This window comes from Chiloscyllium punctatum, chromosome 19 (assembly GCF_047496795.1).
Source record: "Chiloscyllium punctatum isolate Juve2018m chromosome 19, sChiPun1.3, whole genome shotgun sequence".
NCBI lineage: Eukaryota > Metazoa > Chordata > Chondrichthyes > Orectolobiformes > Hemiscylliidae > Chiloscyllium > Chiloscyllium punctatum.
The window spans coordinates 94,822,554-94,837,661 of record NC_092757.1 but is presented as its reverse complement, the minus strand read 5'-3'; the positions used below and the strand labels follow the sequence as shown (position 1 = coordinate 94,837,661).

At 47.2% G+C, this 15,108-nt stretch overlaps 1 protein-coding gene across 1 annotated transcript in view; it reads right to left on the bottom strand.

Moving 5' to 3' along the window:
• Positions 1 to 2,206: 2,206 nt before the first annotated feature.
• Positions 2,207 to 15,108, bottom strand: part of LOC140491217 (unconventional myosin-Ic-like) — a 64,260-nt gene continuing 51,358 nt past the window's right edge. The window contains exons 23-29 of the mRNA XM_072589197.1: positions 14,368 to 14,461; positions 14,074 to 14,129; positions 11,524 to 11,659; positions 9,442 to 9,512; positions 7,557 to 7,654; positions 6,429 to 6,528; positions 2,207 to 3,760 (exon numbers count right to left, since the gene is read on the bottom strand). Coding sequence (XP_072445298.1) covers positions 3,734 to 3,760; positions 6,429 to 6,528; positions 7,557 to 7,654; positions 9,442 to 9,512; positions 11,524 to 11,659; positions 14,074 to 14,129; positions 14,368 to 14,461 — 582 coding nt within the window. The 3' untranslated portion in view covers positions 2,207 to 3,733. The remainder of the gene's footprint in view (positions 3,761 to 6,428; positions 6,529 to 7,556; positions 7,655 to 9,441; positions 9,513 to 11,523; positions 11,660 to 14,073; positions 14,130 to 14,367; positions 14,462 to 15,108) is intronic.

Below are 15,108 nucleotides of genomic sequence, written 5' to 3'. Positions count from 1 at the left end.
GCAACTGAGCAGTACGGAGACAGATAAAGAGGTGCGAAGAAGGCCAGCAACACTCCAGATGTGGAGAGGTTCATGTGGGATGTATCCTGGCTCGCTAAGAGAGGTGAGGCAGTAAGTTGCAGAGCTGTTGACTGAAATTTTCCAGGCCTGTGTGAACACAGGACTAGTCCTGAGGAACTGGAGGATTGCAAATCTGACACTGTTATTTAAGAAAAGGACAAAGGATAACCCAGGAAAACCAGAGGCCCATCAGTAGTGGGGAAACTGATGGAGGCCATTATATGGAATAAGGTGAATACATACCTAGAGAAAAATAATACAAGGCAGTTAACATGGCTTTGTCAAAGGCAGCTAATGTCTGACAAAGTGAATTGAGTTCTTTGACCAAGTAACACAGGCAATGGATGAGGGCAGTGCTGAGGATGTTCCAAATTTGGACTTTCAGAAAGTATTTGATATGATGTCACATGGCAGGCTGCTTAGAAACTTAATAATGTTTGGGATAGATGGGTCCTTTGCAGCATGGATTAGAAGTTGGTTAAAAGCTAGGAAACAGAGGGTAGGTATAGATGGGCATTTCTCAGATTGGGAACCTGTTGAAAATGGTGTCCCAATGGATTAATGTATATCTGATTTACATAAACAATTTGGAGATTGGTGTTGTGGGCAAGATCTCTAATTGGAGTTGGTAGTAAATGAGGAAGAATAGTGAATGGTGAGGATGAACTTCAGAGGGACATTGTCAAATTGGCCAAATGGGCAGATATCTGGCCGTGAATTTTAACACAAAGAAACGTGAGGAAATGCTATTTTGGAGAAGAAACACAGAGAGACAAGACTCTGTGATCCCAATGGTTCAACTCTGAGGGGAAAACAGGAGCTGAATCACCAAAAGCAGCCGACAGGACCCTGGGGTTTATAAATAGGGGCATCCAGGATACAAGCAATGAAAGGTAGCTCCACCTCCACAAATCATTGGCCAGACCTCATCTGGAGTAATGTACTCCGTTCTGGGCACCTTATTTAAGGAGGGGTGGTAAAGCCCTAGAGATACAAAATGATATTTACTAGAATGATACCAGGAATGAAGGATTTTACATCAAGCAAAGATTAGAGATTGTACTTGGAGAAAGATGAGGAGGTGACCTTACTGAGATGTTCCAAATTATGAACCATTTTGACAGGGTAAAGAGAGACATTCTGCTTCCACTGGTTAGTGTATCAGTAACTAGACATCATAACTAACTTCAAGATTGTCAGCAGTGCTGAGTCCTGCGCTGTCGGAGGGTCAGTACTGAGGGAGCGCCGCACTGTCGGAGGGTCAGTGCTGAGGGAGTGCTGCACTGTCAGAAGGTCAGTACTGAGGGGGTGCTGCACTGTCGGAGGGTCAGTACTGAGAGAGTGCTGCACTGTCATAGGGTCAGTGCTGAGGGAGTGCCTCACTATCGGAGGGTCAGTACTGAGGGAGTGCCGCACTGTCAGAGGGTCAGTACTGAGGGAGTGCTGCACTGTCGGAGGGTCAGTGCTGAGGGAGTGCCGCACTTTCAGAGGGTCAGTGCCGAGGGAGTGCCGCACTGTCAGAGGGTCAGGGGCACCATTCTTTTAGGTTCATTTTGAAATGAAGGCAACACCTTCACTCTGAGGTGGGGTGAAATGTCCCCATGGTTACTTCTTCAAGGAGAAGCAGGGGGATGCTCCTTCAGCTCACAGGGTATTCCTCTCTCAGTCTGGTCATTGATACAGCTACCGGTCTGGGACTTGGACATGTACAAAATGGCTGCTTCTATAACACAACAGAAGCTGCACTTAAATTCCTCAATTGTTTGCAAAGTGTACTGCGACATTGGGATCGTGAAGTGCATGTTAGTAACACAATGGCTTTGCTTTCTCAAATGGGCTTGTGTACCACAATGATTTCCCCGGGTTCAATTCCCATTAGGAACTGGGGTGCAGAGAGATCTCAAAAGGAGAGAGAGAGGCAATGAGGGAATAAACAATTTAAATAACAAACTGATAGGTCACCCCAATCCAGGTCCCTGTTTCCCAATGATACGGTGTTCATGCCATCTGTAAGCTGGGCTGTGCATGTGTGAGGAGGGTTGGAGAGAAAGGAGAAAGAGCGAGCAGGAGCAATTAATATCAGGAGGAAGTGGTGAGAGCCCCGTCCACGCTCTCCCAGGGATGATAAAGTCATAGAAAACAAAAATAATTGAGACTTTTTTTATTGAAAATGAGATGGCTTCACATAATATCCATCTATATAAAGCTTATTACAATCTTCTTTATTAATTTTTTGAAGTATAATTACTTTTGAAATTCTCATCTTGTTCCACAACAGGTTGAAGTGAAGATTTCTGTTCCTGTTTCTGTTAAACCTCTGATGCTGACAGTTGTTTCTGGGAGTTGGGTGCACAGTGGGGATTGTAGTTTGTCCAGAACCCCAAGAGCAGGCGGCTTTGTATAGTAAAACCAGTCTCTAAAGCCCCGTCTCAGTTTACACACCTTCCAACACAGCTACACGCCCCCATACTTTGTTGATCTTGACATCTCCTTAGCAGCTCACAAGGAAGACTGAATACCCTCAAAACAAGTCTCTCTCTCGTTGCTTACGGAGACTGATGGCATGTGCTCTGTACATTACAAGCCCTTGGCGAAAGACTCATTCACATGTTCATCTGTTGTTCAATCTTTCACCATTTCTTCAAAATGAATATAGCTTCAAACATGGAGGTGGGGTGGGGGAGGGACACTGAACACACCTGGAGAATGGACTGTTTGTGGCTGGAGATAGTAAACCGGGAATGAGAGAATCTGCAGTATTAGGCTGACCCTTTACTGAGGTCCCACTATACAAAGAGCTAGCAGTTACTGGACATCACACTATGGCACCAAGTTAAATGCTCATTTACCAAATATAATGCCAAACCAGGGGCAGGTTAAATCTCCTGGTCTGCTCTGAGTCAGTTGCTTTCCAATTGTGGGATTTATCCTTTAATATATTTTGCTGAAGGCCTGAAGCACACTTTGTGGCACCTGTACAGTCAAGAGAGTAAACCAGTGTCAGTTATCACCCACTAAAACTGCACATAGCTTTGGGAAATGGATCCGATTTCTTTAGCAACCACCCCAAAGCTGTGGCTTTAGGCAGAGGGCGGGGGCTTTTTAAACAATGATGGGAGTGAGGGAACCATCAGCAACTCTGCATCACCTGAACAACTCAAAGAAACATCTCCAGACAACGGGATTGTATATAAAAAAAAAATCATCACTTGGTTCATTTCCTCAGCAACCTCTAACCTTAAAGGTGGCACTCCTGAACATGGTCCTCTCCTCATTGAGGGCTCATGGGATCAGAAGCTTCTGTTTGGAACCAAGGGAATTTCTGTGGACGATACCTATTCTATCGCTTTATATGTCACACATGCACTGCGGCAGTCATGTGATTCAACTCACTGAGTCATTGATCACAACAGCCATTTTAATATAAATTTTCTTTCTTTTTGTTGCATGATTAAAGTATAACTTGGACTCTTCAGTTCCTGCTGTGGAAGCAGAGGCTTTGGCAGTCAAGGGAAGCAGTGTAAAGGAGGTCAGAGAATTGGGGCCAAGGTGGGCCTACTCAAATGCCTCACCAATAAATGTACAAGCTCCTTGCTTTGTTACAGATGCTGCCAGCCACACCTTCAAGCCATCCATCTGTACAATGGGCAGTCACTGGGCCTCACCGGCAGCATCATCTGGAGTTCAGTCTTGGAGCCACCTACACAGAGAGAAAAGGGCAAGTCAGACTCACATCCACATCTGTTTCCCACCCTGCTCCTCCACTCAAACACACAATCATCCAAACTACAGGCAATCAAACAACACCCACTCCAATCTGCTCATAAGTCGCTTTCTACACCCGTAAGAACATAATTCAGGACGACATGAAGCTGCACACGAGTAGAGCAAATGTGCGTTAAACTTTCACCCCCACGTGGGGTCGGCTTCAGAAGTGTGAGTGCTTGTAAGTCAGGACCCACCCCGTACTTTCCTTTCAGATCACACTGCAATGCTGACCCTGTTGAGGATCTCAGTGTGTTGGGACCAGTTTTATTTAGAATCAGCATTAATTAATCCCACTGCTCTCCCGAGTTACTGGATCTTCCTGCATTTGAAGTGTTCGCCAGGTTTCCTGAACGTTGTCTGAATCACATCCTGTCACAAGTTATCCTTTGGTGTTTGCAGGGTTCTCTTTTCCATGGTCTGTGTGACCTTGTTAAATGATATTCACACTCATCACACAGTCACCAACCACGGAAGATAGAGCTTTCTCTATTCACTCCATCAGAATTCCCCAGCGTCTACTTTGCTCAAGTGAAAACAATTATTCTATCCCAGATCATACTCAAGCTTCATTCTGGTAGGGGAGGGGGTCAGTTAGCTCAGTTGGCTGGAAGGCTGGTTTGCAATGCAGAGTAATTCCAAAAGCGTGGGTTCAATTCCCACACCAGCTGAGATTAACTATGAAGGACTCTCCTCAATTGCTCCCCTCACCTGAGGTTTGGTGAGCCTCAGGTTAAACTGTCACCAGACATCTCTCCCTCATGACAGAGCAGCTCTGGGTCCTCTGGGACTACAGTGACTCTGTACACATCATGGTGCCATGCTCCTTCTGTGATGACACTCATTGTGGGTAGTACAGCAAAGGCAAAAGAACCTAACCAAGATTTTGAATGGGTGTCACTGGGTGGGCTAGGGTTTATTGCCCGTCCCTAGTTGCCCCTTGAGAAGGTGGGGGTGAGCTGCCTTCTGGAACCGCTGCAGTCCATGTGCTGTATGTTGACCCACAATATCCTTAGGGAGGGAATTCCAGGATTCTGACCCAGTGACAGTAAAGGAACGGTGATATATTTCCAAGTCAGGATGGTGAATGCCTCCTTGGAGGGGAACTTGCAGGGGGTGGTGTTCCCATGTACCTTTTGCCCCTTGCCCTTCTAGATGGAAGATGGTATCTAAGGATCTTTGGTCAATTTTTGCAGTGTATTTTGTACACACTGCTGCTGTTTATACTGCATGCTTAATAACTACTATTTTTTATTGGGTCTTTTATTTTTAGGGAATTCTCTCTCACACTTTAATTTACTAATTCTGTGTGAGTGAGGGCGAGAGAGCGGGGGGAGAGCGCAAGCACGAGAGAGAGCATGAAAGAGAATATATTTGTGTGTGTGCGCGCGCGCGGTGTTTTTGGGTTGTGCGTGTGGAGTGGGAGTGTGTATAACAGAGAGCAGGGATAGTGTTTCTGGCCAGCTCAGATGCCTGTGCTCTCACACACGGCCCAGTGTGATCACTGTTTCCATACCCATACACAGAACTCAGTGATCAGCCCTGACTCACTGGCTGTTAACTAACAGTGAAGCAGAAAACTCCTCTTGGAGTCTGACCCCCAGGGATTTTCACTGCAACAACTATTCTGTGATGAACACAAATTCTGAGGCTCCTCTTTTTATAGATTCTGGTTTTAAAAAGCAGAGTATTTAACTTGTAAATAAAAACCCCTGCCAGGGGGTTCTTACTCAGTCTCACTCAGCCATTGACTCTGTCCTTGTTCCCTGCTAACTGTCAGAGGCTCCATGCCTAGTCTCAGTTCATCAACACCTCAACCTACAGGCTGCACCATAACCTCCAGCCCTCTGCACAACCGCCCCCCCCCCACTCACTGAGCTTTCAAATCCCTCAGATGTGACACTTACAGTACTGCTCATGACTGGCCTCCAATTCTCCACCCACTTCAAACCCGACTATGGAGTTGTTAATGCGTTAATCCCCTCAGTCACTGCAGATCCCAGCAACTTATCACTCCTCTGATGACTGACTTCACTTCCTGGTTTTCAGATTCCTCCTGCTTCCCCCTCTCTGGATCCTCCTCCACCCAGCAGTCAGTCCGAGTTCAGACACTCCGCAGGGAAAAAGGATGGACTTCAGAGTGCCCGTAGTAACAGCCTGCCACCTCTCGAGACACCTGCACGGAGGTCAACATGGACACCCCAGACTGAATAATTCCAGCATTTGCTCGTGCCCTACATTCTGGAACTTTCTCTTTTAATTCTTCCATTTCTCTCCTCCTGAAACACTGACATCAGTAATAACCGAGCAGCCAGTATCAGGCTGATTGGCAAATGGCAAACTTCACTGAAGAGAAACATATCGCACTTCCACTGTCACATCACTCAATCTCGGAACACAATTAAAATGAGTGACTGGTCAAATAGCATACACTCACCCTCTCTCACACACCCACCCCCTCTCTCACACACCCACCCCCTCTCTCACACACCCACCCCCTCTCTCACACACCCCCAACATCAGTTGTCCATGTTGATGAGGTAACCGCTGTGAAAATGTACAAGGACATTAGCTGTCTCTGAGCATTTCCAAGTGAATCTTACCACAGACAGGTGTCCATTCTTTGATTTTGAAATGATCAGTTCCGATCCGGATGTGAAATCAATGATCCCTTCTTTCCCATGCTTGATTGTGAACTTAATGCTGGGGAAAAAATGTGAAAACACATCATTTGGCAAAACAGCTCACTGCGAGGATTCGAGAACTCAGGGCAAGATGCCCACTGACACTGGCAGCTGTCTGGATCCACCCAACACTCAATAATCCAATCTCTCCCAGACAGTGGTGTCCAACAAAATCAAATAACCTTTTGCCCAGTATCATTGCTCAGCCCTTCGGACCAAACCGTATGGAACCCAACCACTTCATGATGCTGCAGTGAACTATCCACTGCCCCATCCCCCATCAAACATTCCCAGGACAGGGACAGCACGGGGTTAGATACAGAGTAAAGCTCACTCTACACTGTTCCCCCCCATCAAACGCTCCCCAGGACAGGGACAGCATAGGGTTAGATACAGAGTAAAGCTCCCTCTACACTGTCCCCATCAAACACTCCCCAGGACAGTGACAGCACAGGGTTAGATACACGCGAGGAAATGAAAGCAGGAGGAGACCATTTTGCCTGTTGAATCACTCGCTCCATTCAATATGTCCCATGATGGAACACTGCTGCCACATTGTCTCCTGCTCAGGATTGATTCTGACCACACGGTGAAGGGAGTTCGTTCAGGAAGGCTCTCTTATTCAGTGCAAGGACTCTTCTTGGTTTGGACAGGGATTGATGGAAAAAGTACAACGATGGGCTTGTGTACTTTTCTAGCTCACTGCCATAGAACCCTTACAGCAGGGAAGCAGGCCATTCAGCCCATCAAGTCCATAACAACCACCCAGAGAGCACCCCACCCAGACCTCCCCATCCTATCCCAGTAACCCTGCCTTCTCCATGGCCAATCCACCCGAACCTGCACAGCTTTGGATTGTGGGAGGAAACTGGAGCACCTGGAGAAAACCCATGCAGACACAGGGAGAATGTGCAAACTCCACACAGAGAGAAACCAGAGACTGGAATTGAACCTTTGTCCCTGGCACTGGGAGGCAGCAGTGCCAACCACTGAGCCACCGTGCTGCCTATCAGTGGGAGGAGAATGGTTTGTGGCTCAAACACATACCTGCCCTGGTTAATGTTGATACTGCTTGCTTTATCAGCCGCTATGGCCAGTTTTGTCAATGTCTCAATCACATGGTCGCTCCGTAGCACAACATCACCCTTCAACAGAAGACAGAAAGGTATCAGACTGACAGATGTATCTAACATGGAGCACACTGCCTGGCAGCGAGGTGGCACCAGATACAACTGTAATATTCCAAAGGGAATTACAGAAATACCTTGGCTATCGGACTAAAATACACACATCACTGGCTTCAATACAGACAGTCAAAATTAGAGTGGTGCTGGAAAAGCACAGCAGGTCAGGCAGAATCCGAGCAGCAGGAATATCGATGTTTTGGGTAAAAACCCTTCCTGACGAAAGGCTTTTGCTGTCCATTGATTTTCCTGCTCCTCGGATTCTGCCTGACCTGCTGTGCTTTTCCAGCACCACTCTAATTTTGACTTTGATCTCCAGCACCTGCAGTCCCCACTTCTACCTGAATACAGACCGTGTCAGTGGAGGACAGGCCCTGATTCTGTTTATTAACCGTTTGGTGAGGTTTACAGGGTTTCTCTCTCTCTCTCTCTCTATACAGACTCGGCCATGCCTGCTGAACATTTTCAGCATTATTCATTTTGATGATTGGAGATTTCTAGCATCCACGGTATTTCATGTCTGCACAGGACAGGAACAGACCAATAACTGGCTCAGGGCAGTATATCATTGACATTTCACGGTGGACTCCCTATTGTTTGCGATAGCCACAACATAAGTGATTTCAGCATCTTTGGTAGGTCCATGGCCAACCCTTATAGCCCACTGCTGGATTGAGAGAGCAACTTTAGCATGACCAGCCAACCCAAGGAACTTCACAGGTGTGTGAACAGACACATTTTGACCCTGAACAGTTCCAAGGTGGTGGTCGGGCAGGAAAAGGTGAACTTTAGGTCCAGTCTTAAAGGGGGAGTGGAAAGGTTCAGGAGGGAATTTGAAACTTAGGGCCCAGGATACTGGCCACAACCTGCAGAGAGATATCGAGAGGTGGGGCTAATGCTGAGGTAATGAATAGAAGGTCAGGATGGGAAGGACACAATGGAACTCTGATGCCAACGGCATGGGAGTGGGTTCCTGGGTAAAGTACCATCATGCCTTGTGCACCTTCAGAATGATGTGAAGCATTATGCAACTAGGTAGCTAATAACAGGGTTTCACTGTAGGAAATGTGACTACCAATTAACACACAGCAAGCTCCTACAACCAGTAATGTGCAAATCAGCAGAGTGACGAGGGGTAATTACTGGTCAGGAAACTGTAGAGACTGCTGGACCTCTCCAAAAATCTCCTGGGAAACCTCACCCGTGACGGCTTTTTTGGTTTATCTTCCTAAACAATGTACAGCTGTCTCTCTGCCCTGAGACAGTCAGCCTAGATTCTAAGCTTCATGTGCTGGAGTAGGATTTGAAAAAAACAGTTCTCGGATTCAGCAATGAATGGCCATGCACCTCCCTGCCCCAACCCACCCACCCACCCCCCCCCCACCCCACACCCCCCTGCACCACCCCCCCACCCACACCCACCCCACGCCCCCCCACCCCACGCCCCTGCACCCCCCCCCCCCCCACACCCCCCTGCACCACCCCCCCACCCCCAGAGATTGAGTAAATGTGTAAGCGATTACATTGGTGTAAGTGAAGATGGTGTGCAGTAACAGGCAATGGAGCAGATATTCAGGGGGGTTACTGATTGACCTGGATTGTCCGACATCGTTAACGAAGGAGCTTCACAAGTAAACAGCCTGAGGCTACGCGGATGAGTCTCACGTTCTCCTACGTTCTACACAGTTCAGTTGACTGTCAGAGCAGCTGGAGCCAGAGGAAAGAACAACAAGAGTGTATCTACAAACCTTCTGCTTGTTATCCTCACAGGGGACATGGAGAACAAAGAGTCCATCACTTAGGGAGCTGACCGATATTCCTGAACACAGCAAAGAAAAAAACATTCAAAACACAGGAAATCAACAGCAAAAACGGAGGTTCACGGGTGTGATCTTATCACCATCACAGAGAAAGGTTTACTGGGAGATTAAAGCTGGGAATACTTATTCAGGGGTATGTGACTATTTGATGGAAAGGGGTACCATTATTAATACAGGATAGAAAAGGTACAACAGTTAAAAAAAGATCATGAATTGAAGGCTTATTGAACCCATATGGGTGGAGGTAAGAACTCACCAAGGGAAGACAACTCTGGTGGGAGTAGTCTATATGCCCCAGAAAGGAGCAATAGAGTGGGAGAGGGAACAAATCAGGGCACAAGGGCATGTAAAAACAGCCCGATATTAATCATGGATGATTTTAATCTTCATGTAGATTGGGAAAATTAAATTGACAGAGATAGCCATAAGATTGAATTCAGAGTATACTGGGATAAATTTCCAGAATAATTTTTTGTGGATCTAACCAGTGATCAGGCAGCATGTAAGGAGGTAGGCTAAATAAATACTACTATCGTAAATGATCCTTCAGGGCGCAGCGACCATAACATGGCCAAATTTAGCATTCAATTTGACAGAGAGAAATTCACAAAGGATTGAGTGACAGAAGTGGCTGCAGTAGATTGGGGGAAGAGTGTACCAGCAAAGGCAGGAAGGGACAATGACAGAGATTTAGGAAACCAGTCATGACCCACAGTAAAGAGATCATCCAATCAGGATGAAGGATTTTAGGAAGGTGCTAAACCATACATGGTTAACCAGGCAAGTTAAGGAAAGCAATCTTAGGCTGAAAGAAAAACACACACATATAAGGGGGCAAAGATTTGGGGTAAGCCAGGGGCTTAGAAAAGGTCACCAGAAAAAAATATAGATGGAGAAAATGAACAATGGAGGTAACTTTGCACGTAAAAAGCTTCTGTAAATAAATAGAGGCACCAATGTGAACACAGGCCATCACAGAATGAGATTGGGGAAATAATACTGAGGAAGGAAAAAACTAGAGAGGAATTGAATGAATACTTTACATTGGTCTTCAAATAGAGAATTCATTAATAAATAATATTCCAACAATACAAAACAGTCCAGGGCAAAAGGTGGAGGAGGGTGTGGTGGAGGAAGCCGATCCAAAAACCATCGCCAGGGCAACACTACTGCAGAGTTCATGGGGTTTAAGGTCCTTTATCTCTAGAACTGATGGATTGCTGCCTGGGATATTAAATAAAGGAGCTATAGAAGCTGCAGTTGTTCGAGGTCAGCCTTCTCAGTGATACAGAAGTTTGATACTACCAAACCATAGAATCATTACAGTGCAGATCGAGGCTGTTCAGCCCATTGTTTCTGCACGGACTCACTGAACAACATCCTACCCAGATCCAGCTTCCTACTCTATTCCCATAAACCCACTTTTCCCGTGGCCCAATCTGGGTGAAAGTGAGGAGTGCAGATGCTAGAGATCAGAGTCTAGATTAGAGTGGTGCTGCCAAAGCACAGCAGGCCTTGCTGTGTTTTTCCAGCACCATTCTAATCTAGACCCCCGTGGCCAATCTACCCTAACCTGCACATCTTTGGATTGAGGGGGGAAACTGGAGCACCCAGAGGAAATCCACGATGATACGGGGGAAAGCCAGAGATGGAAGGAGCGAGGAACGTAAATAAATTATAATCACTAAGAAAGAGGAGAAAAGTGATTAGGAAGGAGAATGGAATGTTCTTCTTTACTGGAAAGGGGAAACTTGGGGATGGTATACTACAGTTATACAGATGTTGGTGAAATCACATCTGCAGTACAGTGGACAGCATTGGTCTCCTTATTTGTGAAAGGGGAAACCACACAACATACAGTTCAGGGAAGGTGGGCTCAAAATGGCACCTGGATGAAGGGGTCAACTATTGAGGAAAGGTTGTGCAGACCCTGTCGCTCCTGCCAATCATATCCTCTCCCACTTTGTTCCTTGCCACACACCCCCACCCCCCACCCCCCACACTCCGTACCATTCAGATTGACATAGTCAATCTTCTGTTTGAGTTTGGCTTCTTCCATGATCAAGGCACTGTCTGGCGTCACCAACAGCTGCCGTGCTCTCGGCCGGTAACCATTCCGATCGTACTTTGTTACAGCAACAGCGTACTGCAAGAAAACACACCAGGTCTTACTGAGAGAGAGAGCACATACAACCAAGGCAGGGGTGGGGAGGGTGGGTGTGGGGGTGTACACCTGCAGGGTGGGGAGGACTGTGTCTGTATACGTACCTGTACACATGCAGGGGTGGGGAAACAATCCAGCCTGACAAACGTTAAACCACAAATGCGTCAACCAAGAATGTCCTGAATGGTAGAGCAGGTCCCCAAAGCCAAACGGACTGTCTTCTGGTAATGGGCATCTTCCATGGAACTTTAACCTGCCAATCCCACTCCCACCCCAGTCTCAGAGGTTACCGGCCCAGATTAGGATCCTGTGCCTACTCTCACCTTTTGGCTGGGCGCAGTTCCACATTCCTTTGTTTCCTCTACCCTCTACCTTACTGCACAGGTTGAGGCTATTCAGCCCATCCAGTCCTTGCTGGTCTCTATGTTCTTTCATAGACCTTTAGTGTTATTTTTCAAGTATTTATCCAATTCACTTTTATAATTTTTCTTTGAAAATATTCCAGTGCATTCCAGATTGTCATGAGTCTGACCTTGCAATGGTGAATGAAGTGGAGATGATTTTGATTTCGCTGATGATTGCACAATGTTCTGCACCACTCCAGACAGCCCCCTAATACCGAGGAAGGCTGTGATCAAATGTAACAGCATCCAGGCTTGGGCTGACAAATGGCAACTAACTGAGTCACATTTGTCCAAAACCACAGTTCTCTTACTTATCAGAGTGTGACCTCTTTAGGCAAGTTTTGCTGATTTCATTCAAGATTTCCGAAGAAGTTCATGTCTAAATACCAGGCAATGACCATCTCCAATGACAGACAACCTAATCGCTAGCCCTTCACATTCATCACTGAATCCACCACAAGCCTGGGAGTTACCAATGACTAGAATGGACTCACCCCATAAACCCAGGGGCTACAAGAGCAGGTCAGAGACTGGGAGTACTGAAACGAGTAACTCCCCTCCTGACTCCCCAAAGCCTGTCCCACCATCTACAAGGCACAAGTCAGGAGTGTGATGGAATATTCCCCACTTGCCCTGGATGGGGGCAGCTCCAACAACACTCAAGAAGCTCGACACCATCCAGGACAAAGCAGCCGCTTGATTGGCCCCACATCCACAAACACCCACTCCCTCCCCCACCGATGCTCAGTAGCAGTAGTGTGTATCATCTACAAGATGTGCTGCAGAAATTCACCAAAGATCCTCAGACAGCACCTTCCAAACCCATAACCACTTCCACCCAGAAGGACAAGGGCAGCAGATACAGGGGAACACCACCCCCTGCAAGTTCCTCACTGAGCGCCTCACCATCCTGATTTGGAAATATATCCCGTTCCTTCACCGTCGCTGGGTCAGAATCCTGGAATTCCCTCCCTCAGGGCATTGTGGGTCAACCCACAACACAGGGACTGCAGCGGCTCCAAAAGGCAGCTCACCCTCACCTTCTCAAGGGGCAATACATACTGACCAGCTAATGAAGCCCCCACCTCATGAACGGATTAAAACATGGCCCTTCCCTCCCAGGAGCTGACTGCGATTCACTGTACTGTATTATGCTAGAGCTTCTGAGTTTAAACTCTGGGCCTGGAAGGAAATGTTAAGGTTGACCCCCCCGACCCCGTACAGTGCTGAGGGAGTGCTGCACTGTTGGAGGTGCTGCCTTTCAAATGAGACATTAAATTGAGGTTCCAACAGCCCTCTTATGTGGATGGAAATGATGCACCATCATGGAGACCCCCCCCCCCCCCCTTTAAAATGTTGGGTTGATATTTAGCTCATATTGAGCATCACGAAAACCTACACAATCCCATCATTGTTACATTGCTGGTCGTGGGATCTTACTGTGTACAGGTTAGGTCTAACATTACTGCATTAAGCACATTACAAAAGTATTTAACTGGCTGCAGCACACCTTGAGACAGCAGTGGTGCTATATAAATGCACATCATGCTTTGCTCTCCCTCATTGCCATTGCTCCTGCAGAGCAACAGTATTGCTATTGATTTGCAATTCCCGACTAACCAGAACTTGGGACACAAAGATCTTTCATCCCTTCAAACCTGTTCCAAGTAGATGATGGTTGATCTGGAGCTGACGATGATCTGGCTCCAGAATTCACCACCCTCTCACTGAACAACAACAGGCAGCCTCAATGTGATGAGATGCTGCCTGATTCCCAACAACTTCTCTACCAGATCACCACAACTGAAGGTTAGCTATTGGCATTTGATAAAAAACGGATTTTCCATAACAAAACAAGCTTCTGCCCCTCACTGACTCTCAATGACAATTTCCTTCACAGTTTATCACAGCTGGAAGGTTCTGTCCCTGTCCTACTGTCAGGTGACTCTGTCTTAGCCTAGACTGAACAGCAGCCAGTTGGTAAACACTCACCTTGATCTGTTCACTTTGTAAGAGTTGGAGCACTTTGCTGTTGAGCTCACTTGTTGCTGAAAGAGAATCACACCATGTTAATGGGGCACAATGCTGAAGGCCAGCCTTACCCCAACATGCAACCCCTTTTCCTTCATAACCCCAGCTCCCCCTCCTCGTGAGACCCCAACCCCATCATCACACACTCTTCACCTCACTCAACCCCTTCCCCGTGCCCCGTTCCCCATTCGCCCCCCCCCCATGTTCCCCCTCATCGTGCTTCCCCCCCCCCCCCCGCCCCATGCTGTAACTTACCGATCCTGGTGTTAACAAACAGCTTGGGAACACTTTGGGGGTAGTTGTCCTTTTTATCCTTGAACACCTCACTCGCCACCACTTTCTGCTCCAGCTGCTCAGACAAAGACAGGAGGACAGCGATTCATTAAAACTTTGTATAAACCGAATGGAGCTCCTTCAAGGAAGGGTCTTCGAGGTAACTTCATTCACAGGGAAGTCAGTTACTCATGAAGGTCAATAGAGAGAAACTATTCCCTCCCATGGGAGGGGCTTGGGGGGGGGGGGGTGGGGTAGGAAGGTGGGTGCGAACCAGGGGGAGGGTTTCACACTGCCTACAAACCAAACATCAGGGGTCAAAGGGGAATTGCAAATGTGACATTGAGAGAGTGATATGTGGCAGGGATATTAATGTTAATGTAACTCAGGTATACATGCTGTAGGTTAACAATCATTTAAGTGAATGGGGGTTTAGGCTCAAGGGAGCGAATGGCCTCTTCCTGTACTGTGGTGTTCTGAGGAAGGGTCACTCAACCCAAAACATGGCAGTACAGTGGCGCAGTGGTTAGCACTGCTACCTTACAGCACCAGGGACCTGGGTTCGATTCCAACCTCAGGTGACTGTGTGGAGTTGGCACATTCTCTGTCTGCGTGGGTTTCCACTAGGTGCTCCAGATTCCTCCCACAGTCCAAAGATGTGCAGTTCAGGTGAATTGGCCATGCTCAATTGCCCATAGTGTTCAGGGATGTGTAGGTTAGGGG